This window comes from Echeneis naucrates, chromosome 16 (genome assembly GCF_900963305.1).
Source record: "Echeneis naucrates chromosome 16, fEcheNa1.1, whole genome shotgun sequence".
Taxonomy (NCBI): domain Eukaryota; kingdom Metazoa; phylum Chordata; class Actinopteri; order Carangiformes; family Echeneidae; genus Echeneis; species Echeneis naucrates.
Window position 1 is genome coordinate 11,483,703 of NC_042526.1, and position 24,541 is coordinate 11,508,243.

Genomic DNA, 24,541 nt, shown 5'->3' on the forward strand with positions numbered 1-24,541 from the left:
TCAAGAAGGGTACATGAAATAAGCAAGGCAACATAAATCGGCTAGATACTATACAACTGAAGGTTTCATAGGTCTGACTTAACAGAGGGGTGGTAGATAAGCAGATCTGCTAACCCTTCCTCCGTAAGCAGATTACCGTTTATCACAAAGAATGCTCAGGATATTAAGTCTACGCCAACAACGGGCAGCCGACTGATGTGTTGTGGTCAAAGTGACACATGATTAAAAACTAATGATCTGGCCAAGAAAATGCCACAAACCCCTCCTTCAAGTTAGGTGGTTTGTCATAACAAATTTCCTAAAAACATACTGAGAGGGCCATGTTTGATACAGATACAATGTAAAGCCAAGAAGAGTTGAAGAAACATTAAAGGAGAGTCTGCGAACACAACATTTTAAGTATGTTGTGGAAAACATGGTGTACATCATTCACATTCCCTTGTCAGGTGACCACCTGGCAAAGTGATAGAAAACAAGTTAGTGGCAATAAAAACAAACAAGTTGAAGCAGGGAGCAACTGCATTAGTCAGGTGATAATTTTTTGTAATTTTGACGTTCCTTGAAATTCTCTCCATTTCATACATTTGAATTATTATGCTGGTTTAAGGGAAGAGGGGAAAATATGTTATTATTATGATATATGTGTTTTATTTCGTTTAATGTACTATTTAGTCATTACAGCCATACCATGGAAATTGTATGATACCATAATTATTACATATTACAATTATTTATCGTAAATAAAATCCAATAATGTATAAAATAACTAACATTAGACTAAAGCTTAAGCCAACCTGGTTTATAACCAGCTATGATTTTGTTTTTATAATATTTCTACGACAATTTTATTTATTCATTTATTTACTTTATTTTGTTCACTTGGGCGCGCGTGTGTTTGTGGGTACTCACGCGCGCCGTCCACGCCCCGCCCTGAGCTCTGGGAGTCCCCACTCATTTAACAGAAGAAGAAAGGAGGGGAGGGGGAGGAGCCCCCACCCTGACGTCACTCCGTCCCTCCCACCCGGTTTAAATTTACATTTTCAATGGGTCCTGGCTGAGTGTGTGAGTCGGGGAGATTGAACGCTTTCCAAAATCAGAGAGTCTCGCAGACACACCTCGACTCGGAGAAGTGACCCGGAGGCGGCCCGATGCGGTCTCGAACACTTTGACATTTTCAAAATTAAGCAACTTCAGCCGGAGAAGTCGCGTCGCCGCCGACTTTGTAGGTAAGTGCGCGCGCGTGTGTGTGTGTGAGTGTGTACGTGAGGGTTAGAGCTCGTGCGTTTTTCTTGGAGGCTGCCTCACGAGCGCACCAACAAAAGCGGCACGTTTCGACTTGTTAGTCCGCGGAGAGCTCGGGGGGGGGGTTTCTGCTGTGGACACTGGAAAGTAACAGAGAAAAGAAAAAGCCCAAGCAGAGCAGAGAGAGCAGGGATGAGACGGCAAAACACAAACTCTCGTTTCATTGTCTCCTTTTGTTGTAGCGCATGACTACAGCCAACCGGACAGTAACGAACAAACACGTTGGGGTGGCTGTACAGCATGTCCTGACTACGGCTGCAGCTACTTTACAGCAAGTCTCAGTGGACCGTTTCCACTCTGTGCTCTGAGAGAAGAACAGGAGAAAACATCACCCTTTTATTGTCCAGACAGTCCGTGATTGTTCATTGAAGGTGTTATTGGGAGTTAAGATGTGATGTTGTATATGGCAACATTTGGCTGTTGTGATGCACTGGATGCACTCCTTTTCTTATATATAACAAAATGACATATCTTTTCAATGTGTGCAAAGCTCAGGATTTGTCTGTATGTTTGCCCCCCCATATTTGTCATCAGAGCCCGCAAGTAATAATAGACCTGAAAATAAGGCCTGATTGTGAGACAAGCAGCGCAAGAATAGACCATATGTTATGGATGAGCTGTGTCTGAATCCATCATTTGTGAGTAAGGCTGTGTGTAATAGCTCAGCAATGACTAAAGACTTGTGTCACTGCACATGGCTTCAGTCAGAGCTGCCACACTGGCCCGTGTTGTCATCACAGAGCAGCCATCAAACTGTCATGTGAGTGTGTGGTCCTTTGTGACTTCCCAACAGCTCCCAGGGTGCTGATTTTCGATATAGTTTTTTTATACTTCCTGGTAAACTTTAACACGATGTTAAACAAACAGGGTTGAAGCCAGCTCTGGCCACAAGGTTGGTTAAGCGTGTGTGTTTGCAGGGTGGGGACGCAATGGCAGCATGGCAAATAAACCCGAGGAGCCTTAACGTGTGAAGGAGTTTAACTAAGTTATCAGATGTGTTATTCTGAGTGGATATGTGATCAAGGCAGGTGGTATAAATGACTTTGTTGTACTGTCTAGGTACGAGGGCTTTCAAGTGTTTTTGCAGGGAGGGGAAAGTTTCTTGCACATGTGTTAGTCATTTGGAGATTTGGAGGGGAGTTTGCTAAACGATTTACATCTGTTTTCTGATCTTTGAACCCCCTCCTTCCCTTCTCTCTCCTGTTCCTGTTACTTGGTCTCTCTTTGCTGTCTTCTGCTTCCCATAAGCACTAATGTTGTCATTGTGTGTGTGTGTGTGTGTGTGTTACAATAGGAATCCTCTCTGCTCCATTATTATTATGGCTCTCAAAGGAATTTAAATATGTGAATGAAATGTCTGAGTTTCCATTCTATAATGGTGTGTGTCCATTAGTGGTTTTGGTGAGTTTGTAAAGCATGTCATTATAGAATCTGGGTCCATGTCAATAGCTCAACCTGACCTCAAGAAAATCCAGGTATTTGAGTCAGGAAAGAGTGTGTGCCCAGGAGGACTATGACTGGTAACCCATGTGTATGTTGACAGTATTATCTCACACAGTGCTGCTGGTCTGTCTGCGGGCACAAAATCTTCATTACTCAGCAGAATGCACTGATCCTTAAAACCCACGCTGCACGAGACTCAGTATTACTCTGTGTGTGTATTTATTTATTTCATGGCCAGGCTGTATTACTAGATCTTCATGGACATATTGTTACTTAACTTGTCGCGATTCTTTTCAAATTCTCTATCCTATAATTAGCCACATAAAAAACAATGGAGATTTAATTAGTTCTCTGTTCCGTGGTTTTAGTAAACAAGTCACCACTCTGTCTAGTTTGAGCCTGCAGTCGTCTGTGTTGCTTTGACACAAACAGCCATACATGCTGTACAAAATCTATAAAGGAAAAGAATAGAAGATAAAAGAAAAGAACCATAAAATAAAATAACAGAACCAGGATTTCCCCCACAGTCATATTATGAAGGTGGGCCAGTTAATCTGAAATAAGGACCCCTTTTGCAAAAATCATAATTAAAAGTTATACTCTTATTAGTATTTTACTACTACATTATACCTTATTTTATGAGTAAATAATATTTACCTATATTTACACTTAATAATTGCAAATCCGCATTATTATTTTGTGTCAGTGTGCAAAATAGCAGAATTGAGCTGCATCTCTCACAGAGTACTACAGGTTTCTGAGAAATAAAACGTTATTGGCCTTCGGGGTGGGGGGGCAAGCCTTATCTTTCTGTTCTATTAAAAAAAGAAAGTTTTCGACCGCTTCCTTGTCTATGATTGGTTTTGCCACTATTTTGCAGATACTGAGCATGTTACTGCCCCTTTTCATGCAAGTTAGCTGGGATATTATGATGCAAACTTAAGTGATGCAATCATCCAATCCAACAGCAGACAAAGGGTTTGTTTACACTGCGCTGTGGTGGTGTTGCCATGGTTTTAGATTATGATGTCACAATTTGGGTATTGACTTTCCTGATAGAGAGCTGCTTTGGGGATTTGTGGGGGTTTCGCGTGGTGAGGGTGGAGTTCATATGAAAGTCAGCCATGCAGAAGCTTGGCTTTACTTTTGTTTGCGCTGCTTCACGATTTGATGTATACTTACTCATAAAAATGAGATAAGATATATAAACATACGAAAGAGTAAAACACACACCTAAAGAGACTCTGGGTCTTGCAGAATCCCATTGATTTTCTTGCAGGGTTACAATAAGGCACCATTACTGTGCTGACTACTTTGTGCAGTTTTGGAGAATGGATGGTACACACACACACTCTAATACTAAATGCCTTTCTCATTGCAGCTTGTTAGGTTAAAATATATAGTGATTGGGAGTCTGTGCTGCATGAATTGGGTTACGCTCTTTTGTAAATCAGAATCAAGATATATGATCCTGTTTTATTACAAACAAACAGGAACACCAGGGAAGTACACTTGTTTCTGTCACAGGCTTAAGCCAGCAGGGCTTTCGGAATGTATACCCATCCTGCCTGTGGAAAGTTTCATCAGGCAATGACACCAGAAGATTGCCAAGTGTCCCATCTAAGAATATACATGCACACAGGATATATTTTGTGTCATGTCAAGCATAAAGTGTAGAATCTGAGAGAACAAAGACTTTTCCATCTGTCTCTCTTTTTTTTTTTTTTTTTTTTTGGAACCTGGTTACCTCTTTATGCATGTGTATGTTTGTGTGTGTTAATGTTAAGCTCACACCACTGTATGTCTCTCGGGCTATAACTTTGGATTGTCTGGTTGCTCAAGGTAACATTTGTAATTGTGGTTTTTCTCTACTATCATGTAAACAAAGGAGAACCTCACACATCCTCCCCTGTGTGCTATCTCCCAGCCAATGAGATTTTGAGCTCCCACCTAAGCTCAGCCAGTAGACAGCAAGGAGGGGCGTGACTGCTCCATAAGGGAGAAAACAACAGTAAAATGCAGCAGAGCTATAACAAAGACTCTTCCTTAATGACTGAACAGCACTTGACACTGCTGAGCAGGATGAAATCACTGTGCTTTAACTGTATGGATGTTACATTTACATCTAAAATACATTTTGACATTTTAAAGGAATGGTGTGTTTGAGGAATGTCCAGTACATGAGCACATGTTGACATCTCCGTGAGGAGGAGCCACATGGAACATGCATTTGCTCTGAATATAATTCGTCTGCTTAGGTTATGTCTGTGTAGTAGAGCAGTCCATGCATATGTTCTTCATCCATCTCAGTCCACCTGTTCACTTCAGGCCTATACATATACATTCAGGACCATGTGTAAGTGTCAGCTGTGCGACAGCATAGAGCAGCCTTTTGTTATTGACTGACAGGTGTGAGCCCCAAACTGTAGCCCCCCACCAATTTTCAGGACATGTGTTGAGAATTTGGGTTGAGTAAGCACTTTGATTTTACCCTTTAAAAAAAGGTTCACATAGAATGCATCCAAAGGCTTCTGTCACTCAAAGATACCAGCATATGAAGATAGTCCTCCAACTGTGCGTGTGCCCGAGGCACGTATAGGCTCTTCCATGCCCAAAGTAATAATCACTTTGCAGGTTCATCACATTCCCAAAGCGTGACTCAACATGGTGTCTGTGCCTTTTCAATCCTTCCCATTCATTCTGTAATCTGCCTCAACATGTGGCATCTGAACTGCACACAGGCAAACCAGTGCTGAATCCAAACTGTCAAACCAAGAAGGCTACAATTAAATATTAGACATCAAGTCGAAATTTGATTAATTTGGGCTTATTTGAGGAACACCAGACTACTACATGGCATCAGTTGCTCTTTGTTGATATTTCATGAGATCATGTCAAGGCATGTGGAGTAACTGATCTAAATACTTGCTAGATGTGTAAGCAGTCAGGCCAGGGTTATTATCAGATAAGATCAAAGGGCCACAGTGGCTATAAAAGAGTTTCGAATAGAACAGAAAGAATTCACAAAAACTAGGAACTACAAAATGGGTGGTTGTTTTCAAGCTGGGCTCACAACACCGTACAACACTTACATAGAGAACAGATATATTAAAACTGCAGAAGTTAAAAAAGAGAAGTATAGTTCTTAAGGTTCCTCTGCTTCGGTATGTTATCCAAAATTACAGTGTCCATGGAGAGCTGTATGCATGTCAGAGGGAGTGACTGTAATTCAGATGTTTTTGTATAGTATACAGGCGTAATGATTTGTGGGTGTTTTCTTTTAATCATGAGAGTCTATAGCGCCATCTTGTTCTCCCTTAATGACATCAGGGTTTACACATGCACACACACCAACACACTCACACATACATCATAAAGTTAAAGGGAACAGCTCTTGGAGTCATCACATGATGCACTTTGTGTTACATTAAGCTTGTGTGGGTGTTTGTCTATGTGTGCACATCTGTCTTTTAGAACTCTAGCACTGATTGTAAATTCCCATACCCTCTGTCTCCCTAGTGACATCATCGTATTGTGGGAGCAGGGTTGGTGCTTTAAGAGGTCAGTACATGATGAGGCCCCAGAATTCCCCAGCTCCTCTTCTTCTCTGCTCCAGACCCCCACTCCAAGGCAGGAAATACAAAACAGATCTCAACCCCCAAACTCCCCAGCTTGTTTTTGAAGAACCATATTCCCCCTCACTCTTTGTCTTTCTTTGTTTCTCCGTCTGGTCGTTCGTTAATTTTGTTTTGTGCAGTCAGGTGTGCTATTGTTAGATATATTGGTTGTTTAAATATAATTTTCTGTACAACTGTAATTGAGCTGTTTTAACTGTTAAACTCAACTATTGACACCACTAACAGTGCTTTGTTGAAACATGTTAAAGCTCCAAACCACATCATGGTTTTCCTGTATGGTCCTCTTCTCACTTGAGCATGCGCTGGCAGGTCAATTATTCCTGAGGGGAATTTGAGTTTCATTTGCCCTAAGTCCATTATTTCATTTACATATGCACATACAGTACTCGACTACAAACAGATTGTAGGTTTGTAGTTGTTTTTTTTTACGTGATGTTGATTTTGAATGTGTTTTGAGGTCCAAGTGACAGGAAAATATGTGATTCAGTTATTTAATTTGTGCTCTGGAGGTATATTCACATGCACGTCACTGTTTTTCCCCATCGTGATTTATTTGTTGTCCTGGTGGGAGACTTGTTCATGAGCATGTACGCATATGTCCAGGAAATGAGCTCATTGTCATTACACACACAGGCCACCAAATCTCGCCTTCCCTCTCACTTTTTTGTCACTCTCGCTCTTTTTTTTTCTTTCAAACACAGTCACGGACAACCCAGCCCTCCATCCCCCTCGGCTGTCAGTTAAAAGCCCATCTATCTGTGTGTTTTAATTAGGGCCTCCCCTATTTATGGCTGAATGGCTGCTTCATTAGCAGACAGGCTAAGAGAGGCATACCCAGATCTGTCTCATTTACAACTCTCACCAAAGGGGGGAAAGGATGTTCATGTGCATGTGTGTGAGAGAGCAAGAGAAAGAATGGGGTGTGGGGGTTGCTTTAGGGGTATTGATGACGCAATTTCCCCTGAGGGGTGGACCTCCCATCTGTGAGCGGAATAGACAGGATCTGGCCAAAAAAGAAAGGGAGAGTGAATGAGGGGAACTATATGGGACAAGGAAGAGATCTCAATGCAGAAGAGCAGATGGTAAATGAAGTTACAAGAAAATATCATGGGTTACTTTCACTCATGAAACTAAACCGAGTCTGAATTGAAGCTATCGGATCTGGATTTTCTTCAGTCCGGGGTTTATTGCTCAGTATATTATGGGGAACTTCTTTAGGTGTGTCAGCTTTCCAAAATTGTAGCTAAAATCAATAAGAGACCAAAATTACTGTTTGATTATTGATTGATTATGGGCATAATGAAGTTTTTTTGTTTTTGTTTGGTTGTTTGTTGTTAAGGAATGTTTAAAGCTTCTTAGTAGCCAGTAAGGGTCACCAATGGATAAAACATTAATAGAGATGGCCATCTTCTTATCTGGCTTAAATAAATGTTTTCATGTCTGCACGATCATTACGTCACAAACTGGATGCTAAGATGCTGATCGGCAGCTTTTCTTGTAAACATGACCCCTGTGCACCTCTCTGGCGGTTACTGCGGAAATGAAATCGTGGTGGATGCTGCGATGGGTGTGATCAGCCATGTGTTCACAACCATCACGCAGCAGATGACTCCCTAGCCCCACCCTGTTCACAGAGCTCTGGAGGACAGTCTGCCCTGTTGGTACCTATACCCAGAGGAGGATGAGAGAAGGACGCTTAGGAGTGGTGGGGGGGGGGTCAGATTGGAAAGCAGGCTACCAGATGCTCTCCTTACCTTCTTTTTCTCTTTCTCTGGAGGCAGTAGGAAGATGGCCACTCATGACTCATGAAGGGCTGTACTATATCATTATTCAGCATTTAGTGTTTTGTTTTTTTTTATAACCGTTCTGTCCATCTTGGCACATGGATATCGTGAGGTTATCCACCTCTGTCATTACTCCCTCTTCTCTATGTCATTAACAATCCAGTTTTACAGTTATTTGTTTTTCCAATAGTATTCACCAGATTGTTTGTACAGCCAATTTAATCCCAAACCCAAACTTTGTTGTTTTAAATGCATATTTTTATATAAATAGACAGCAGCTGACTTTCTTTGGAGTGGCAACCAGCTGTAAACACAGTAACAATTATTATCATCCTTGCAGCTTCCCACATTTGGTTCAGTCATAATTCTCTCACCACTGAAGCGTTTATGCACTGCAGGTGATGATTCTTTGTATCTCCATCTTCATCACTTCAATTGACACCTTTCACATTACACATTGAGATTAAATAAATTGTTATAACAAATTGTTGGTTATAGCTATTTTTTTTCACTAATAGAGATTTTTCAGATGATCCCATTGGAGGTTTTAAGTTGGCATCACCTATGTCCTGCCCCTGAGTCCGGTTTCATTTCGAAGTGTGGGTGATGTCAGGTCGCCATGGTGACTTGACAGAGTGACAGTTGAAGGGGATATTGAGACATGAGTCTGTATTATGAATGTGAGTTTGTGTGTGCGTTAACTCATACAGCAGCGCTGGCTGCGATGATGCAATCAGTTGGCACAGCGTGGGTGCTCTACCCTTCCAAGATAAGTTGTATCAGCTCTAATGCAACCTGCCATGAAGTAAAGTTTCACCCAAACAAAGTGCACTGTTCCAAACTGTGCAACAGATTTATCAAGTTACATACTGTTTTCAAAATTTAATTGTCACATGCACATTTTTACTCATGACATGCGAGTAATGAGTAATGTGCCAATGAAAGTGTATCTGCAGTGGGAAACTTTCTCTCTCCATTATTTTTTTGTTGTTTTCTGCTTTTTTTTTTTCTTACACAACTGATTGGATACTTTCAAAAAAGTGACAAAAAAATGTTTCAGAGCATTCACAGTCTTTGAGATCACAGTCATGCACAGGTCATGATGACGACTGACATAAAGAGTGTAGAGAAGTAAAAGTCCTCAGCCAACATGCTTTTCTCTTTTCAAAGCCTCCTCTCTGACCCAGTTTTTCCCTTTAGTTTTCCATTGTTTTCACCAACCTTCTTCCCATTTTGGCCTGTAAATCTTGGGTATTTTGAATCCTCTAAATATTGTGCTGTTTCTTATGGAAACCTTGGAGAATTGGGTCTCATTATCTGTGTGTGCATGGGGAGGGGAGGACTGTCTGATGTCTCTGCCGTGAGGGCGTGTTTCCCAAAACCAATAAACAAGCTGTTTTAATGGGATTCCTGGAACAGCAGTTAGTGTAACATCGTACTGAAATCCAGGCTTGGATGTGGTACCTATGTGGTGCATGCTTTGATATTGATATGTTGAAATTGAATGTGCACTCTTCACTCATACCATTTTCTGTATATTTCTGAGACCCACACATAAGGGAAAGATGTTGGTAGTGCAGCATGTTAACTTGGTTATCTGTGTTCCTCATTTGTAGTTTTAACTGATGTGAGACATGATACCTATAAAGCCTATAAAGCAAACTCAAAGGACCATAAAACAAAAAACTTAAGTTCACCCAGTGACAGGGCTGCCTTTAGGCTGTTCTATGTCACTTCCCATCTCCCTCGGGGCACAGAGGAAGTCAGAGCAGATGTGTTAAACTAACGGACACTTTAACAACACTGCCAGTCTGTGAGTGGCTCTACGCCCTGCATCCGGTATTAACAGAAGCCACCTTTGATGTGCATAGCACGTGTGTCCAGCCCCTGATTATAGCCGCAAGCTGTTCTGCCCACCTCTGCCAGATCACATGTACGAAACCCTGCAACCAAATGTCCCTTGGCTGACATAAAATAAAGTGCTTAAAAAGGTTAGTTGTTCAGAAGAGATTTGAAAAAATATATTTTTCATTCCATGTTTGTCCCTAAATTTGTCTCATAAAAGTTAATTATTTAAAAAACAACATTGTTTACACAGATTGTAAGGATAAAAGGTTATTAATCTGAGCTCAGCAAGAAAGACTCACCACTACAACTGTACATCATAACTAAGTGGAGAAATAAGTATTGGTTTACATTTTTCATTCTGTCCATCAAGAGTATTTATTGTGTGGCATTTCTGTCTTTGTTCTGCAGCATGCAACCACAAATCGTGTTTATCTTCGGCTTCTTTATGTAACTGACATGGTTTCATTACTTGGATACAAGAATGTCGACCTCTAGTGGTTCGTTTAAATGATTACAGAAACACGCTGTATTTTTGTTTTGCATCCGAACACAAGATTCAAGATGCTTATTGTCATGTGCACAGTAAAACTCAGCAGTTAAATTGCATAATGAAATTCTTACTGTCCGTTCATCCACGTCGGACAGGCATTTAGAGATAATTGGGATGGGGTGGGGGGTGCGTGCTATTTGTAAACGTGTGCATGAGGATAACAATAGCAGTGAAATAGAAGTAGGAAAAAAAGTGTAAATATATATATATATGAAATATACAATATAATAAAGTGGAGAGACAATATGTAACAATATACACCAGTGTAAATATATAAGCATAATAGACTATATGTAACAGGACAACAATAGACTATAACAATGGGAATAACTATGACTGTGCAATGTATTAAAATATAGCAGGAAGTAATTGTGCACTGGGCAATGAGGTAGTTAAATAAAAGCAGTGACGGTAAAACAGTACTGTTTAATGCGAAACAGTACTTGGGATAGATCACTGCTCCATCTCGATCCACCCTCTTTTTATGTCTCGCACGTGCAATAAATCAGACTGATCTACCTAATCAAGGTCCAAAATAGCACTCAGACTTTATCTGTCTGTTGTCATGAGTCACACACAAATGACAGGCATTTGTGTGCATTGTTGTTTACTCCTCATACTGTGAGAGAAGAAAATGCACCAGAGTCCACATTTAATCTATATATAATACTAAAGTTAACAAATTCATACTAGCATTATTTTAAAACAGAACTGTTGATACCTGGCCAAGTGTGGATGTAGTTTATTTTGTATATGTGTTTATACATATCCATGACTGCTTCTTGACACAAAAAAGTACTTCAATAACAACTGAGACTATTTATTCATCAGTGAAGAATCTGCTTCTTCAGCAACAGAGAACATTTTGATCATAAACTCTTCAGTGTTTATGTTCTGCAAGTGAGTGGGAGGGAGTAGGTGAGGGAGGGAGAAAAGAGAGGGGGGAGGGCTATAAAACAGACTTTAAACTCCAACCAGCTCAGTAGCAAACAGCTGGGCAGGACAAAGCATTGATCCTTTGTTAGACTCTGCAACACGCTGATAAACAGGACAGCTAGTTGTAAAAGCTTTTTCTGGAAAATAAATTCCCAATCAAAATAGTAGAGATGGCGACGATGTTCAGATACCCCGTCTTTCCTCATCTGCAGGGTGAGTTAAGCCAGCATTTAATTTGGTGCCTTTTTTTAACTGTGGCTAAAAGTGAAGTTAGTCTCAGTACATGTTTTTGTTGAAGTAGGCAATATATGGGTTATATAACAATTAAGATGCAATTAGGGTTTTTATTAAGCATAGAAGTCCAGGTGGGTGTTCCTATGAATGAATTTGCAGCTGTAAATCCTTATTTTCTGTTTTATAATGGATTGATGCAGATGATGGTTTTACACAAATGCATTAAGCAGAAGCTTCTGACATGTTATGTATTTTTCAAGGTGAGGTTCTCTCCATCTCTGATTCATCATTTCATTGTTTTGCATATGGTTCTGATATCCTCTGACAGGAGAATGAAATGTTCCTGTTCACTCAGCGAGGAACAATTATGTAATTCCATCGCTGAGTCTCTTCATCACTATAGAGACTGTTCAATAAACTCTGAGCTTATGCCAGAAAATGAGGGAGGCTCTCATTTCAAGTTTAAAAGGAGTGCATTTTCAAATAAAATATAGGTTCTATAGATATATGTTTGGCTTTGTCGTGGACAGAAATGTATGTCTCTAGAGAGAAAAAGAAAGATTTGTGCTATGTTAAAAACAGTGTTATTCATTTTGTTTGTTTTTTCTCTCACCTCAGATCTGTGTGACCCTGGTCTGTCGCTGTCACCAGGGAGGAGTGTCATGGCGGAGCCAGACTATCTGGAGGGAGACTGTGATGAGCTTATCAAACCCAAGAAGCTGATCAACCCAGTCAAGACCTCCCGTAATCACCAGGACCTGCATCGAGAACTGCTCATGAACCAGAAGAGGTCAGGAGACAGGAAAAAATGCTTCCTCAAGTCTTTATCTCTTGCCTTGTTTTTGTGGTTTTTGCCTTTTTATCCGTTTCCTGGTAAACACACCTGGTAATTCACAGAATAGAGTTTCTGAATAAAAACTTGGCAATCTTCCGTTTTATCAAGGCTTACATCACATAAACAGACCATTTAGTGCACTTAACCAACAGTGGTTGCATTCCACCATTGGAAAACGGTACAGTGTCCAGATTCAGACTAATTCATTTTGACCTCTACTTGCTAAGGATGAGTTAATACAATAACTGCTTTTTTCTTTTAATTGGTTTTAACGTATCTATGCAGGCTGCATTGATTCTTCAGTAAAGTATCACTGTATTATGTAAAACATAGGCTATAAAACTTTCATAGAACCTATTATATAAAACTTGAAGTGCATTAGTGTGTCAAAAATTGGTTATGTAAAGGTCATACTGTGCAGGATGATCCTGGACTGGAGGCTTATATTAATACTAGATGACCATACAAAAGCGAATGCCATTCAGGGTTAATGTGTGTCTGTACCCATTGTTGTACATATACACTGAGGCCTGTGATCATTTCATCTTCTCTCCCCAAACAGTGGCAGCAACTTTGTGCCCATGCTATAAATAGCTATGTAAACACTCATACTGGTGACAGCTGTTACATCACAGTGCTGATGCTCTGTCTTAAATGTGTCACAGACTCTGAAGTGATGCAGTGAATGCATTAATGGATGATAGGAAAGAGGGCAGAATGGCCATGGAATCAAATAACAGTATATAAAACATTTATGTAATATATTTCAAATTATGCCAAGTATTGTTCTAAACTGTCGAGACAGAGCTGTCCCATTGAAGCCTGTAAAATTAATCTTGGGAGCTAGGTATGAGACAGTTTTGATTGGGCTCATATTTGGACATTTAAAAGGCATAAAAACTTGCCTGCATGGTGGATTAGTCACGGTGATGAGAGCGAGTGTGTGTGTGTGCGTGTGCGCGTGGTGGTGGATGGATGGATGTCTGTATAAAGGAAGGGAAAAAATGTTATGTAATCCAGATTATAAAACGGACTTTAGTTGAGGGCATTTTTCTGCCATTGCTACCTTAGCTGTTGTGACCCTTAAGACCACACACACAAAAAAAGAATTTAAGAAATTCAGAGGAAGCTTTTGAGCAGATGGAGGTATTGATGTGTGGGATTTGAACACACATTCCTCCCTGTCTGCTAAAGGGTATGTGCTCATAGGAGGGTGGATGGTTATGTAAAAGTTGCTCAGTGTGAAAAGGGGAGTAGGGGGAGCATCTCTATAGTTCTGTCTTATTGCTTCCAGTGACCTTGACCTTCCTCCCTCTCTACACCAATTAGCCTGACCAAATCATAGCTTTTACCCTCTGCACTCCTTCAGGTCACCAAGTGCTGTCTTCAGTCCCTTACTTGCAGTGGTGACTTTAGGCAACATATTGTCTTGTAAATTAACTCCCACTCCTTCTTGGAACACCGTGGACTTTGTTATGTAATCTTCAGGATCTAATAATGCATTTAATTAAAGCCCTCTTGTTGCCAGACTGCAGTCAGGTAGACACGCATTGTTTTCTTTGAAGAACTGACACAGCCTGTGCAGTCATGGCAAAAAGCAAAATCAGTAACATGAATAGGATTAACTACTTTATTAGTTTAACTTTTACATTGAATTAATAAAGAACAAAGGATTTTTTTGCCCAAGGATAGCCTCTGTCCTTTTTCTTTCTCATTTTTTTTTCTTCAGTGGCACTTATTGGGTCTCCTAATCCTTTGCAGGCTTTGCTGTTTTTGCATTTTCATAATGACTCCAACCTATCTCTGTTCCCTGTCTTAAGTAATTCTACTCATAAGATTCATCCTCAGCCCCCACCCTTCTCTCTTGTAATTTAGAGAAGTTTGGAGCGTTACATAACATTTATTTATTTATTTCCTTCCTTTTCTTCTCAAGGTACACTCACACATTACTAAGATGGTTCCCATATGATTTTTCCTACATCAAAACTTTCCTGACATCATTGCCATGTTCAATTCTGAGCATCTAATACAGATATGCATGTCAAATTTAAATGAGGTCATGGTCATCGTCTGACATGCATGTATTTTAATGCCAATCTCCCTCAGAATAAGACTCTCTGTTGTGATTAGCATGTGCTTTATTTCAGTAACATGCTGTTTTTCACTGATCGACTCTTCACAGGGGTCTGGCTCCTCAAAACAAACCTGAGCTTCAGAAGGTTCTGGAGAAAAGAAAGAGGGAGCAAGTTCTGAAGGCTCAGAAGGAGGAGCAGGAGGCCCACAAGAAGAGGAGTGACCTGGAGATTGAACTCATGAAAAGGCAACAGAAATTAGAGCAGGTAAATGATTGAAAGATAGATAGTGGTATTATATACATCACATATGTGTTGCAGCTCAGGACAAATTATTCTATCTTTAATTTGAAATTGCCACTTTTACAGCTGGAGCTAGAGCAACAAAAAATTGATGAGGAACAGGAGAACACCCCAGAGTTTGTGAAGATGAAAAGCAACCTGCGCAGGACCAAGCAGGAGACTGAAGGAGAGGAACGAACCACCTAAAAACCAGCAGGGGTGTCTGCGTCTGGCTGTTTGTGCTTGTGTGTAAGCACAAAGACATCAGGAGTGTATGTGCTAAAGAGCTTGTGGTGTACATTGGTGACCCAAACATGGTCCGAGATGAACTTCCTGGCTTTCCCAACCTAGCTGTTCCTTCCTGCAGTGAGGAGAGAGACTTTACAGACTAAAGACCCCCTCTGTCTGCCTGCCATGGACCGCCAGTACTCACTGCTGCTCCTCACTCCCACCCAGCAGCACACAGCACCCCCATCCTGAAGGATGGACCTAACACAAACATGTTACAACAGGCCTTCCAACGAAGCAGAGCAAGCTTCTCATGAGCTCTGATGGAGAAACAAAACAACCAAAACAACCAAACTCACACAATTTCACAAATTTCATCCCCTCTGTTTCACTTCTCTCTTCACAGCAAGTTGTTTCTCTTTACTGCTATCACTGTTTCTATCGTTGTTGTTGTTGTTGTTGTTGTTGTTGTCCCCCCCCCCCCCATCTCCAGAATCAAATAAGGAAACGTGGACACTGGATGGACTCTTGAAGCTGTGTAATGTAAAAGCCAAACAAATGTGCTTTTGTTATTTATGTTTGTAGCTTTTAGCCCAGGTATAGGGGAGGACACTTTTAGTCTTTCTGTATTTTAGTTTGTTTTACAGTTTTTAGTTTATGAAGCCAGAACAGGACAAAGAGAGTGTATAATTGTTTAAAACACTCGTGTTTGATTTGTTATTTTTAGTTTCATTCTGTTTTATTTTATTTTAAACATGCCATTTCCTCACCTAATGCAATTTTGAGCAATAGTAGAACTCTCAGGCATGAGAGGGAAATTTTCTTTATATATTCTGTTGTTTTGTATGAATAAATGTGTTACCTAATAAATTAAGTTTTTCTAGGGGGGTGGTCAGTGAGAATAACTGAGCCCTGTCTGATCAGTCCATGTGTGCTTTGGTTAAAAACCCAAGTATAATAAAAAATGTCTTCTTGGGATATCAGCATGGCCCCTTGAAGTAACTGACAATTATCCTGAAACCTCCTGGAATGTCTTGGAAATTAAGGATTTTGTCTTTATTTACATTGGAGTCATAGACTGTGCAGTCAAGTAATTTAAATCAGTAAATCTGAAATGCAAAACACCACACATAAATTCCAAAATGGCCTCACACTAGAAGAAACTGTGAATAATTAAAACATTAAAATGCACATTAATCACACAAAATAATATTATGTGTCTAAGATCTTAATTTGAGGATCTCTAAGAGGCGATAGCTATTATTATCATGGGAAGAAGCAGATTTACAGCATTACCCCCATGTTATTCGAGTCTTCTTTTAAATAAACATAATTTTAAACATAGTCGCATGCTTTTTCTTTATTAAGTGTGCTGCTGGACTTGGTAGACTTGTTATCAACAAGTAAAAGTCAATATTATTAAATGGAAAATGATGTAAAAACAATGGCAAAGCAGTTGGACAATCCAACAGTCATCAATCTCACACGACAAACACTGATAATCTGGAGTTGATGTGGATTTAGTTCACAAACTGTAACAGTGAGATGTCTCGATGTAGAGTAGTAAAAAAAAAAAAACAGCATCGAAGCTGATTTACTTGGATGGGTTTACGTCAATGGACAGTGGCATATCAAAGATTGTAATACTTTTTGCATGAACTAAAACACAGCAAAGTAGTCAGTCACAATACATGAAATTTATCATGGCATCACTGGCAGTAATGTGGGTTGAAGGAAAAAAGATGAGTATCAACAGTTTTTTGTTTGTTTGAGAATAAAGCACAATATTCTGGAGCCCTATTAATAAAAAATAAGATCAGGATTGCAAGAAAAAAATGAATGTATAGACATTATTTTGAATTAAAGCTATCGGCGGAGGGCAGGAAAAAACACCGCCAGCGCCTCTGAGATCCACGAGGAAGAAGCCTACGCGTCACCACTAAGCGACAAAGATGGCTGCCTGTGGGCTGTTCCGCTGCTTGTCTTCTAACTTTTCTACAGTTTTGCCTTTACTTACCCGCTCGGCGCCGCTTTCTCCGTTGTGGCTGGCATCGAAACCTTATTTAGGAAGAACACTATCCTCTTCTAGCCGGTTATCAGCAGGTACGACCCCTCCGTCCGTGTCAGCGTGTTGTAGTGTCGCATGTTAGCTACACATTTTCGCTAGCCGTCGGTTAGCATTAGCTGTATAGAGGAGGACTGAGAGCACAGGACGCCGCTGCATGTCCGAGGGGGCTTTCTCCTGGTTGTCACCGTTGTCTGAAATTTAACAAAACGTTTGAAACTGTAATGGGGTGCACCGTTTGATGTGAGTCCGTGCTGTTTTGCAGCACTTAAATTCACAGACAAGCACGAATGGATTCGAGTGGAAGACGATGGCGTTGGGACTGTCGGTATCAGCAACTTCGCTCAAGTAAGTCCCATCACCATGACCGCGCGTGCGCATATGCACATGCAGACGCGCACAATACAAGTTTGTACTTTAAGCTTTGACCTTGTCTTCGTCCTCTCGCAGGAGGCGCTAGGGGATGTAGTTTACTGTGGACTGCCGGAGGTGGGCACACAGCTGGCTAAACAAGGTATGATGGCGTGGCTCAGGCTGACATCACAGATACGAAGGAGATTGAGGCTGATCTCGTTTTCTTGGAATAATAATCATTGTATCAATGTTAAAATATTAGACAGACCCCGGCTGATGGCTTGGTCGTCACATGACCAATACACCTAATACATATGTTAATTGTTGGCTATGCTAACATTGCTCGAAAATGGTGGCAGCTTTATATTTAAGTTTTTCAAATATGTAGCCCATCTCGACAAAGGCTCAAAACGATCTATTGATTTTCAAAATATTTGCCAACTACTTTTGACCTATTACTGCCTGCTGCATAGTTTCCATTCTCCTGACATGGTGTAAATTTGGTGTAACGGTATTTGTTTCTTACCTTTACCTTCACAGATGAGTTTGGAGCTCTAGAAAGCGTAAAGGCAGCCAGTGAGCTATATTCCCCCTTGACTGGAGAAGTTGTAGAGGTCAATACACGACTGGCAGAAAACCCTGGTCTGGTCAACAAATCCTGCTACAAAGATGGTAAGAACCCATGTATATTGCAGTATCTAATTAATTATCAAGGTAATGAACCTGTATTACATATTTTGAATTTTACACCTAGGCTTTCTTCCAGTGGCAAATTTTGATTCATCAACACAATAAATGTCTATTTTTGTGTTTGTTATCCTTGCATACTTGCTAATCGTACATAACATTGAAAAGTAAAAAAAAACAAACTAACGTGGTCCTTGACTTGACTTTTGTTGTTAACTTAAGGTTGGCTGATGAAGATGACGATTGCAAACCCTTCTGAGCTTGATGTTCTGATGGACGAAGCAGCCTATGAACGATACATTCGCTCCATTGAGGACTAGGAACATAAAACCTCCCAATAGATGCTATGTTCCCTCTCTCCTTTCCAAATACTGCTGACAGAGGGATGCAGTTGATGTGCCTGTGATAGGAAGAACACTATGCTTAGCATGTACTGGCAGAGCTCCAGTTTACCGAGCTGCCAGCACTCTAAATTGGGAACTTTAGGAATCCTTTATCTACTGTTTAAAACTGACTTTAGGGGACCTGACAGGCTACACTGACTGTACTTTGAGTGTTAAGCTTTTGTAGCCCCAATCAGAAGACACTGTGATTCACAGTCATTCACATAGCACATTTTCCAAGCATATCTGTCAGAAATAAACTTGAGTTCCTATTGTAGGGCATTGTTAGACTTTAAAAAAAGCACTTTGGTCTTTATGGTATTAATAATTATGTCGGTCTACAATGCATGTATGACAACGTCACTGTAAACATGGGACCTGTATAATAGAAATTAAACATTTCCTTACACATTGTGTTGTGCCCATTTTATTTTTAATTTCCAAAGTTTAAAAAACTCACAGGTTACAATAAAATTTAACTCGATGGGATGGGATAGCATCATGTCCAAGCATCACATTCTATATACAGCACTTACGTATGTTTACATACATTTGCATTACTTGCTGTTTACTTTGTATCCAAGTTGACCACCTATAATCTAAAGCAACAACCGCCTCAAGTTAAAATCCATTATACAAAAAAAATATTTAGAAGAAAAGATATGAATCTTAACACCAGAAAATGTAAACAGCATCTTTCAGTAACTTCACAAACATTCTCAGTTGTCTCAACGCCCACAGTTCCTTGAAGACTGTGTTCTATAAAATAATGGCATTTGCATTTTGAGGCTTGTAACTGGTTTCTTTCAATGTGTAAACTTCAAGTCTTGATAAGTACGTCACCAGGGAGAAGTAACTGCCCCACCAGGCACGATAGAGAACCTGTCCTTGGCTGTCGGAGTTCGCCTGGCCTTTCCCCGAAGCGCGAGAGGCTGAGGTAGACCCTCCATTTTGCGATAATCGCTCTCTAGCCGCTCCTTTCTCTGTGCAGCCTCATAGATCACACTGGCAGTGAAGTCTCTCTCATTAAAAAACGCAATTGTCTCATCTCTTTTGCGGCTCACATACCCCTTTAGAACAGCATTGTAGGGATTTGAGCCTGCGTCTGCATCTGGATCTTCTAGCTGGTGTTTGAATTCCATGCGGGTAATAACAGGCAACAGAAACTGTTTCCCTGCTTCCACTGCACCACCATTGCTGTGTGACAACCCCAAGGCCTCTGAGACAAGGCGTGATGGCAGAGGCACCAAGTCACAACCCGTGTGCTTGTCCACATACTGTCCGAACTTTTTCCGCACCAGAGTCACATCTTGCAGGGATTGGCTTCTTCGCTCCTCTAGGTCTGTTATTACTCGATGAGGATATGTCTGGCCCAACGTCAAACCTGAACAGTGAGGATACAACGGCAAGGACATTTCTATCATGGTGTCATGGCAATATATTGAACATTAGTAGTTTTTTTTTTTTTTTTAGTGACCAACTATACCAAGAAAAAAGTCAACACTTAATCACTTTTCTTACCTGCACGTCGAAGCATTGACGTAGGACATTTCCAGGGTTTATGAATAAACTCATTAGGCAGATCTTTAAGTTCGGGACACCATTTCCTCACATAGGTGCCACAGGGGTCACAGGTCATTGCTGCATCAACAGGATGCATGACAAAGTTCCAGTGGTCCAAACCACACATGCCCCCATTCTGCCACATCATAGCATCTATGGCAACATCTGCGTCCACTAGAGTGTCCTGTAAATGTCACATACAGTCGGTAAGTAGTAGCTATCGTAATGAGTGCTGCCATACATGACACCTATGCCAGTACATTCTGTGCCTGTATAGGCGTATATCACACCTGGAACCAGCGGTAGCCCTCTTGCCAGGGCAGATGGAGGTATGCAATAAGAAACGAAGCCACCACATGTCTCATGTAGTTGTTCATCCAGCCTGTCAACCACAGCTGTCTCATGGCTGCATCTACCAATGGGTAACCTGTTTGGCCACGCTGCCAGGCCTTCAGGTGGCCACGATCGCTGCTCCACCGAAGAGCCTGCATTCCCCAATAATATTGATTTGTGATAAATATTTCATACTTTCATAGTGTGGTTGTTACTAGGAAAGTGAACTGTACACTGCACGTCTGTCTAACACTAAATATACATTTTTATTTGTTACTAAATACCTCAGCTCAATTTTCTCATTAGATTGTAGCCAATGCTTACCTTGTATGAAGGTCTGAGAGATTCCCAGGGGAGGTCAGGAAAAAGTGTCAGCTGCCAATAGGCCAGATCTCTCCAGGCCAGTTTGCGTTGGAACTTTGGGGGTCGACAGTGTGCTCCTTTGGCATCCCACAATAGCCACCGTGGGCTGAGCTGACCAAAGTGAAGGTAGGGAGACAGACAGCTGGTGTTTGGAGCATCTGCCCTGCCTGACTCTTTTTCATACCTATACACACCTTGGAAATGTAAAAATAATATGAAGTCATGATAATAATTAATTGCAGATCACTGCCATGACGCTGAACATTCCTACAAACAGGGTGTATCGTATGCTCGTTAAGTGACTCACCATCATTTAGGAAGGCCTCTAATTTGGCATGAGCTCCTTCTTCGCTGAAATCCCAGGATTTACGAATGTTAGCTGACCAGTCAATCTGGATGAAAAAATGGTGACATATGAATTCTAATTAGCTTATTTTTTTGCTGAGCTCCAGAGGACTGCTGTGCTGTGGTTACTCACTGTTGTGCCATCTTTCCTGCGTGGCATACATGCAAGACCCAGAATGTCCAGAGAGACACCCTGAGGCCATTGGCTAGGTGTGGGGAGAGATGCTGGAGGGTCCAATGGGACCCCTAATGCAGACCCTGGATTTTGTCTGCAGCAGCTCATGAAGTGAGACACTGAGCCTATTCCTGTATCAAAGGAAGAAATGACACAGAAGTTTACTAACAACAACAAGCATAGAATTTAACAAATTCAGTGCATCATGAGACTGACCTCTGAGTCCCACACCCACTGTACTGACTGAGTAAGGGTCTCTGAGGCAGTAAGAGTGAAACAGCTTGCATTCAACACCATCTTTCTGCAGAGCTGACACCACTTCCTCATCCCTCTCTTTCAGCCAGGGCTCATACAGGGCATTAGCTAGCACTGTTCTTGCCCCAGTCTCCTTTATCAAGTCCTTAAGAGCACACAGAGAAGAGCCCTTCGCGTTTCCCTCTGCATTTGCTTTGAGAAAGATGAGGTGGCTGCCAATGCGCTCCAGAGATGAACAGAAACAAAACAAGGCCTGATGAAGCCAATATTTGCCTGTGAAACAAAAAGAAAGTATGATTGCAAAACTGAAATATTGTGCAAAGACAATCATCACAAAAGACTGTCTTACTTAGAGGGGCAGTGATGCAATATGACTTAAAAAGTCAACTTACAAGCCCCCCCAGCAGCCACAGTAATCCCAGGCCCCTCCTCCTCTTCAGGGCTCCAGATGAAGACAGGGATGACAGGTGCCCCAACCTCCAACGAAGCAATGAGAGCAGGGTTGTCACAGAGACGCAAATCTCTCCTAAACCAGAGCAATATTGGCCGTGGTGCTGACAGAGAGCTGGGCAAACCTATAACCTGCTGGCCACATGCTTTACGTCGCTGTCTCCTGTTCTTTGGGCGTTTTGGTTTTTCCAACTCATTTAAATCTCCATCTTTTGTCATTTGGCCCATATCTAGTCCTGAAAATGAGGCAGATGGTTTGAAGACACACACGGTTGGACCTTTCCCTGACGTCTCTTTATCATGTTTGTCCGCACGTGCCCCTTTCTGAAGCTCAGTCTCTTGCGCTGTCTTTGGTGGGCACACAGAGCCCCAGGCTCCACTCTGTGATGAGCTGGTGTTTCTTTTCCCGGCAGCTACTGCTAGCTGGGCGTGGCTGCCTCCCCGAGCCTCAGATTTTGGGGTCAGCCGAACAGAGCTGATTTGATTTGAGCTGTCCTTGGGCTGCTGAAGTCGGGACTCTTGGCTGGGGGCTGATATCTGGTAATCTTTCATATCCGATATAGAGAGAGCCAATGCAAGTTCCAGTTCATTATCTTCAGTCTGGGATTGAATTAGAAAAAAGACAGTTACTGTTAAAATATCTACTTGTGGATGGGGTGGAGTTCATGTGAAATATGTAATGTGCAAATGGTCTCACTCCAGGCATAACAACTGTTCATCTCCATGTTGATATTCTTGTTTTGTTACCATTTGTAGTTATGTTAAACTTATATTAAGAAAATAAATATTATATTAATGTTTATTTATAATGTTTGCATTGTGCTGATATTTTTATTAGTTTACTGACACTTCATATGAATGAGCTAAGATCACTTTTAGCTGACCTCTGCTGAGTGGAGGTTTAATGTGTCTCTGCAGTAATTAGCTCGTTAAACATCTAATTAAAAACATATTTCCAACACATACAGATATTTCTAATGCACGCTAAAATGTCTATTATTTATTTGCTTATAAAATTTTGTAATAATATTGAATGGAAATTATATCAATCGTCTTGTAGATTTTCTTTTTTTTTTAATTAACAACAACAAAAGACTTTTAGCGGATTAAACTTGGGTTCATCGGGTCAGGCGATGTGAAGGGCTGCTGCCAGCACAGAGGTTTTCCTGACAGAGAGTCCGGTGTACGAAGGACATGAACATGTTTAGTCTGCCAGGAATTTGCGATTTACAACGAGAGAAAGGCAGAAAAACAGAAACAAACAGAGGTTGAAGGAGGGTGTGTCCAAAACGAGGGAGGTGAGTTAGCTAACTGGTTGCTAACACGTTAGCTTTGGCAACTTAAGTTTAGCTGAAGTTGAATTTTTTTTTTTTTTCATGGATGTCTTCCATTGCTTTGTGTTGTTGTTGTTATTATTATTTTTTTGGCCTTTGCAGGTGCCAAGAATCGTCATACGCTGCTACATTTAGTATGTGAGATCTTTTAAATTATATTAATGCAAAAAAAAAAAAAAAAACTTTGTTTGATTGTTGCTTTTTTCAGATTTTCTTCCTTTCTTAACCTCTTTCACTTATGTATTTGCACCGAGCCGACGCTGACCTGATAGTATCCCTGGTAGACGGAGGTGAGGACGCGGTGCAGCGGGCTGTCGGCCGAGGACAGCGGCCGGATGAGGGACAGAAACTGTGAGCGGGTCTGCTGCTGTCCCAGGACGGACACACACACCGCAAAGAAACCCTCCGGATCCTCTCGACCCTCCAGCACTTCCCTCAGCAACCTGCTCACCAACACTTTGCTGTCCTCTGCACCGGGAGCCATCGCCAAATGACAGGTGACGAGGTGTTACGATTTAAAAAAGAAAGAAAGAAATAAGTTATGATCCGGCAGAGAGTTTGAAGTTTAACACTGAGCCAGACGTCGTGATCCTTCTCTCTGCCGGTTACCAAACAGCTGATTGTTGAGTTACACAAGCCCTGTGTCAAGTGTTTTGTAACCTGCAAAGCTGGAGGCTTGTAGAGGATTAGTATCACCAGTAGGGGGCATACACGTCTAATAAATAGGAGAGGAAACACGAGGGAGGGACAGTGGAGCTCCTGGGTGCCTGATTGGTTTTTAAAGCAACAGTTGCTTCAATGTCATTAATGTGACATAAAGACAGAATAAATGGAAGAGAGATATTTAGTTTAGTGTTACATAGTTCTCCCACTCTCAGCTTCAACAGTATGACCCTGTCTCGACCAAAACATACCGATCAACTGAAACGTCTCACGACAGGGGTCTGCACAAGTCAAATTCAATCAGATAGAGATCCTTGGTTCAATTTGAGCTGATCTAAAATGGCAATGGTGATTGGTGGGGTGGGGGGTGGCAACTCCCAGAAGAGTTGTCTTGTTTTAACATAGCCTTCATCTTGACA

General features: G+C 41.2%; 3 protein-coding genes across 6 annotated transcripts; 2 read left to right on the forward strand and 1 right to left on the reverse strand.

The window, feature by feature from the left end:
* Window positions 1–1,051: 1,051 nt before the first annotated feature.
* fam107b (family with sequence similarity 107 member B) lies at window positions 1,052–16,061 on the forward strand. 4 transcript variants are annotated; one of them, XM_029522520.1, is made up of 5 exons: window positions 1,052–1,226; window positions 6,265–6,306; window positions 12,354–12,525; window positions 14,753–14,909; window positions 15,012–16,061. In XM_029522520.1, the coding sequence occupies exons 3-5, from the start codon at window positions 12,398–12,400 to the stop codon at window positions 15,129–15,131; spliced, it is 405 nt and encodes a 134-aa protein (XP_029378380.1). In that variant the 5' UTR covers window positions 1,052–1,226; window positions 6,265–6,306; window positions 12,354–12,397; the 3' UTR covers window positions 15,132–16,061. The 4 variants fall into 4 exon arrangements, with proteins under 4 accessions (XP_029378380.1, XP_029378379.1, XP_029378383.1 ...); XM_029522519.1 differs by lacking the exon at window positions 6,265–6,306; XM_029522523.1 differs by lacking the exon at window positions 6,265–6,306 and having other exon boundaries at window positions 1,052–1,222.
* Window positions 16,062–17,104: 1,043 nt separating this feature from the next.
* LOC115056233 (glycine cleavage system H protein, mitochondrial) lies at window positions 17,105–19,055 on the forward strand. Its single transcript, XM_029522517.1, has 5 exons — window positions 17,105–17,255; window positions 17,483–17,565; window positions 17,668–17,731; window positions 18,112–18,243; window positions 18,481–19,055. Exons 1-5 carry the CDS (start codon window positions 17,105–17,107, stop codon window positions 18,576–18,578), a joined length of 528 nt encoding a protein of 175 aa, XP_029378377.1. The 3' UTR covers window positions 18,579–19,055.
* Window positions 19,056–19,068: 13 nt separating this feature from the next.
* LOC115056217 (deoxyribodipyrimidine photo-lyase) lies at window positions 19,069–24,087 on the reverse strand. The gene is made up of 9 exons (XM_029522493.1): window positions 23,725–24,087; window positions 22,068–22,725; window positions 21,637–21,948; window positions 21,379–21,551; window positions 21,208–21,292; window positions 20,862–21,094; window positions 20,495–20,689; window positions 20,163–20,388; window positions 19,069–20,025 (listed from the first exon to the last, which is right to left on the reverse strand). The coding sequence occupies exons 1-9, from the start codon at window positions 23,941–23,943 to the stop codon at window positions 19,481–19,483; spliced, it is 2,646 nt and encodes an 881-aa protein (XP_029378353.1). The 5' UTR covers window positions 23,944–24,087; the 3' UTR covers window positions 19,069–19,480.
* Between the last annotated feature and the right edge of the window lie 454 nt (window positions 24,088–24,541).

Coding starts and splice junctions, on each gene's coding strand:
- LOC115056233 (XM_029522517.1), top strand. CDS start 17,105: ATGGCTGCCTGTGGGCTGTTCCGCTGCTTGTCTTCTAACTTTTCTACA. Junction 17,566..17,667: donor GTATCAGCAACTTCGCTCAA/GTAAGTCCCATC, acceptor GTCCTCTCGCAG/GAGGCGCTAGGGGATGTAGT. Junction 18,244..18,480: donor CAAATCCTGCTACAAAGATG/GTAAGAACCCAT, acceptor TGTTAACTTAAG/GTTGGCTGATGAAGATGACG.
- fam107b (XM_029522520.1), top strand. CDS start 12,398: ATGGCGGAGCCAGACTATCTGGAGGGAGACTGTGATGAGCTTATCAAA. Junction 12,526..14,752: donor CTGCTCATGAACCAGAAGAG/GTCAGGAGACAG, acceptor GACTCTTCACAG/GGGTCTGGCTCCTCAAAACA. Junction 14,910..15,011: donor GGCAACAGAAATTAGAGCAG/GTAAATGATTGA, acceptor CCACTTTTACAG/CTGGAGCTAGAGCAACAAAA.
- LOC115056217 (XM_029522493.1), bottom strand. CDS start 23,943: ATGGCTCCCGGTGCAGAGGACAGCAAAGTGTTGGTGAGCAGGTTGCTG. Junction 21,949..22,067: donor TGTGGCTGCTGGGGGGGCTT/GTAAGTTGACTT, acceptor TTTGTTTCACAG/GCAAATATTGGCTTCATCAG. Junction 21,293..21,378: donor GCAGGAAAGATGGCACAACA/GTGAGTAACCAC, acceptor TTTTTCATCCAG/ATTGACTGGTCAGCTAACAT.